This window comes from Anopheles stephensi, chromosome 2 (genome assembly GCF_013141755.1).
Source record: "Anopheles stephensi strain Indian chromosome 2, UCI_ANSTEP_V1.0, whole genome shotgun sequence".
Taxonomy (NCBI): Eukaryota; Metazoa; Arthropoda; class Insecta; order Diptera; family Culicidae; genus Anopheles; species Anopheles stephensi.
In genome coordinates this window covers 33,397,862-33,402,788 of record NC_050202.1, presented here as the reverse complement: position 1 = coordinate 33,402,788, position 4,927 = coordinate 33,397,862, and the positions used below count along the sequence as shown (strand labels likewise).

General features: G+C 40.7%; 1 protein-coding gene across 6 annotated transcripts in view; it reads right to left on the bottom strand.

Moving 5' to 3' along the window:
* LOC118507913 (D-beta-hydroxybutyrate dehydrogenase, mitochondrial-like) overlaps window positions 1–4,385 on the bottom strand; it is a 47,174-nt gene extending 42,789 nt beyond the window's left edge. The window contains exons 1-3 of one of the 6 annotated variants that reach the window (XM_036047207.1): window positions 4,076–4,385; window positions 3,024–3,084; window positions 2,483–2,710 (exon numbers count right to left, since the gene is read on the bottom strand). In XM_036047207.1, the coding sequence (XP_035903100.1) occupies window positions 2,483–2,710; window positions 3,024–3,047 (252 nt within the window). In that variant the 5' untranslated portion in view covers window positions 3,048–3,084; window positions 4,076–4,385. Of the gene's footprint in view, window positions 1–2,482; window positions 2,711–3,023; window positions 3,103–3,272; window positions 3,658–4,075 lie in introns of those variants that run through there. The other 5 variants (XM_036047210.1, XM_036047208.1, XM_036047206.1 and 2 more) reach the window with 5 other exon arrangements.
* Window positions 4,386–4,927: the final 542 nt, after the last annotated feature.

Genomic DNA, 4,927 nt, shown 5'->3' with positions numbered 1-4,927 from the left:
TGAAGCAGTGTGTCTGTGAGTGTGTTGTCTTTTGTAAGAAGTAGCAAACATCGTCCGAAAAATCTTTTGGTCTAACGACCTCTTAAATATTGCCTGCCATGTTTGGCTTACTAGACTTATTGTTACCTCATAATTGCATGGTCAGTCCTCACTGTGGAGGAACGGTCCAAATGAGATTAGAAGCCCGGTACTGACGTCTGAAGACCATTTCTCGTGGTCGCCCCTCCGTCCGATAAACTTCATGTTATTCAAATAGTTAAAAATTACTCATCATTCGCTAGCCTATTCGAAACATACCATCAATTTGAAAGAATGTCAACAACTCTTCTTCTTCTGGGATGTTTGAATTTTTTATTGAATAAAGATAAGATAAGTCTTAAGCTTATAAACTGGGCTGCACGGTCTGCAGATTAAACTGTTAAGTTATCGTTAGAAAATCTCGTTCAAAACCAGAGTCAATAGGAAATGCCCTTACATTCGAAGGAAGAACTCATACGGAATGTCTTCTTATGAATTTAGTGAGGTTTAAAGATAGTGATAATAATTCCTTAGCCTAACTTGGATACCCTACAGACACAGATTATTGTGTAGAATCAGTGGCAAAGCATCTGCTGCCAGGAGTTATAGTTTTATTTAAAACAGAGAAAAAGTTATTAACATTAAATTTTAAGAAGAAAATCAGAGGAGCTATAGTTTTATTTAATACAGAGAAAAAGTTAATAATATTAAATTTTAAGAAGAAAATCAGGGCTGTACTGCGCGGATGCAGTCTCTCCGGGTAATGTTTATCGGCTGAACTGGTTGTAGATACAGCGGCCCAGATCGCAAAAGTAAAATTCAGCCTAAAAGTATGCAATACGACAGGCACATGCAATCAATGCAGGGCTTTTCTTCTTCTCAAACAAACTCACCAGATGAGAATATGTTTTTTAAAGCGAGTTCTTGTTTCTGGTCTCAATGATACACCCATAACATAGATATGCTTTTTCTTTAAAAAAGTTTTTAAATTGCTCTACATTTTTTTGTGATAGAATTCTTAGCTAAAAGCTAAAACAGGCGTGTTTTTTTATACATTTTTGGAATAAATGAAATATTGGGTATGTTTATCACATAAATACTGTGATTTTTATTGCTAAAATATACTTTTTTTTAGTATAGGTAGAATTATAAACATATAGGTAGACGAAAGATTGTGAAGAGCCTAACAATGACTGATATACAGTTAAGCATGAGACTGTCCGTAGTACGAAGTGGCAACGGTGCTGGTAGGGTATCGAACCCCGTTCGGACCGCGTTACCTTAAGCAAGACTAAATATTAAGTTATGGGAAGAATAAATTCAAAATGGAAGCAAGCAAGGGTAGGCTAAGGACTCTCGGAAAAGAATTATGCTTAAGAATGATTCTTCTAATTTTGACGTTACATTGTTGAGAGGCCATCCATTTTTGAGTCTCTTTACTCAATGGTACAGAAACCGATCAAAATAGCAAAATAGACAACAAACGAACAATACCATTAATCTTTCTCAATGCATCAACTAAATAAATTAATAGATTATGCACCTGTGCCCATCTGTGATGCAATGGGCCAACAATGCACGGTTTTGTTCTTTTTCTCCACAAACTGTTCTAAACAAACTGCTTATGCTGCGAACACTGAACAACATTTTGACGTCAATAGTAAAAAGCATAGCTGAAACAGAAACAAACTGAAGGTCTTTCGCAAGGATCTTGCCGAAGCAAGCTTGTAAGTGAGTGTTGAGACAAGAAACAACAACGGCACTACAATGCCCTCAAGATCCAGCCAGCACAGCCACTGAATCCTTGATGAATCCTTTTGTTGCACGACCGAACAGTGGCTAAAGTTTAAGAAAACATAAATTCTTGTAGTGTAAACTTCCATTCCACGTACAAGTGCATTGTTTTAATACCACAAAGCAGTAAGCAAGGCACAGCGTTGCCTTGGCCCAGCCCCGGGAGTAATGGAGACGACGATGCTTGTGCGATGCGAATGTTGCACAGATCTGGGTTAACTTTCTTTGGAAAAAACTGCCCACTTTGATGTAACCAAGCTGTTACAGGGAACTGTAGGTGTGGGTGTGTGTGTTTTTTACTTCTTTCCTTTTTTAGTTTGTCAACTTGCAACCGCACGAGGACAAACGCCGTCTGGGGATGTGCTTTCGCGAAGGAAGCTGCATCGGGACAAGAGTTTGAAAGTTTGAGATTTATGCATGGCTTCGCACCGTGTCTACCCATGGTACGCCCTCGAGGCCGCTGATTTCAGTAACTACCTTCGCTTCTTTTTTGCCGGCTTTGGTTCGCCAGTAGCTACTTCTTGCGTTGCATTATTTGCTGCCCATTCTCCCCATTCACACCCGCGGGGGACATTGAATGCAACGGTGGTAAACTCCCAACGCGTGCTTCAATAAGCAGCAGCAGCAGCCGGAGCAAATTGTATTTCTTGGTATAGGTCGTTGGACTTACCGTGAGGCTGTGGTAGAAGAACACACCGCTGACGGTCAGGATGGTGAACAGGATGAACAGGACCAGCGCTGACACTTGGGAAATTCGCAGCAGATTCAGTGCACCGGAAATGAGAATTGCCGCAGCGTGGCAGCAAATAATCGGTACCACCAGCCGATCGATCACATCCCACGGCACCAGCTTCGTTTTCTCGCTGCCGCTTTTTTTCCATCCGCAGATGGACAAACGCTGCACACGGTTGGTAAAGGGGGGATGAAAATGAAACGTCAATAGTGCATACAAAAGGGAATATTAAGCTCTGCGGTGGTTCATGAAATTGTAGCATAAAACTATGTGAGTCGATTAAAGTGGAGCGAAAAATTAAATAAATGTTTGTTAAGTAATCGCTTCGTAGATCGAGCTCCAAACAACCTTCTTCTAATTTGTTGTTTAAAAAGTATAGTAAGTCATCAAACATTTGTCGAACACAAAGCATTGAATTACGATTAAGTAACAATTTTTACTACTTGTTCTTTCATACTTCACTTCCAATGAATCTTACCTTGTTTGTTAAGTTGGGTTGCATGATTGCACGACTGCTACGCCTTCTAGTCTCACGATTGCTGCAATATCAAAGAAGCCTGAAATTTTGCTATTTATTCACGATTTCCTTCAACACGTATTCTTGAGCTTAGTTCATGCGTCTCTATACGTTGTATGCAACATTTTACATGTCCTTAGTTCTTACACTTATTCCTAATACCTAGTTCCAAGTACTATCTCACTACCGCTGAACCTATCAGAAACACACCTTTTTCTCGTTCCGACACAAACCTACGCACAGAAACACCATCACCACCCTTGTGACACTCAATTAAAACTTTTTTGTCCGAAGAAAAAAGGTTTGTTCTTTCACCCCGCTTTGAGCGCTCAAAATGAAAGCGGTTCACCATTCACAACCGTTCACGGCACTCACACGCACGCACACAAAGTTTCGGCGGAAGTGCGACTGTTTCGGCACTTTGCCACGGAAACTGGAAACAGCGCGACCACAAGCGAGGATGCTGGGAGGCATGCTGTCGATACAGTTCACGAGTTATGGCCTGTCAGCGGTTGAAGCGGTGGCTGATGGAAATAGAAACTGACGAACGAGGAGGAAAGAAAGGTGTCTTGGGAGCAAGATGGGAGCAGAGGTGGAAAAATGGGAAGCGACAAAAAAAAACAAGTGTGCAAATTGAAAATTGCTTCGCTATTTTGTTTCCGTGTGAACGTTGTTGCGTTTGTTTTGCATGCCTGCCTCTTTTGTATTCATTTGATAGAATAATTTGAAGGAAATTTTGTTCAATATTTATATGATAATTTATTTGTTATAGAATAAGAATAAACAATGAAGCAGTTTTTTATGGTGAAATTATAATATCTAATCAAATATTTGAGAGACAAAATATTAATAAAATTCCCATTAGATTTTCACTAAATAATTGACCAACACCACAAATATGACACAGATGCACATTGGTGCATCTAATGGCGCACACACGCACAGTTTTGCATCGTTTGGTAACAGTTGCATAACAATCCTAGTATATGATCACTCCCTGCACTTATCATCACCTTTTTACAGTAATTTCTACACTCTCAAAGTTTCTTCACAAGATCAACTAACGTTCGAAAAACTCGACCTAACACAATTTTACACTCAACGGGGTTTGTATTAAAAAAACACTTTAACACAGCTTTGCCTGCGCACTGAACACGCACTGCCAAGTCGGACGGATGCCGTACCGGACTGTCGGCCGATCGGAAAACTTTCTCGCATTTTTCGCACCGTGCCGTACAAAAATACTGTGCCGGCGAGCATTATGATGCGTAACCCGGACGGATCAAGCGGTAGGGCAGTAGGTGATCTTTTCCATCGCTATGACGTCTGTCCGTAGCGTACGGGACGTTGCATTTTCCCTGCTGCTGCTTTGCTGTGCCTTTTTCTACGGTCGAAGTGCGCTTGCGTGCCCAAACTGTGCGCATCCGACTGACGATAGAGCGTCAAAGAAATAGGCGGCTTCGTTAGGGGCACCCATAGGGCAGTGTAAATGCACGTCGTTTTCCAAAAGAATTCTCAAAACAGCTGACGCCGCTTAGGGGCTGGCCAAATTTAGCGTCAAGTGTGCGTAAATTGTTTTTCGTGGGCCTGACAGACAAGCAGTTAATGTGTGTGTGTGTGTGTGCTTGTGCGGCTAAAAGCAAGCGGCAATATGTTTTTTGACGAGAGATTGAGAAAGAATGTACAAAACGTATTAAAAAGGAGGAAAAATAAATTATAGATTCTGCATCTGTTTGCTAGCAGAAGCTAAAAGGAGAAATACATTAATGAGGAAAACATATTAAACCGACGAACCGGATCTAATTTTTGCTAGTGGGGATGGAAGTTTTTGTATAATATGTTATTAAGATTAATCAAACTACCTC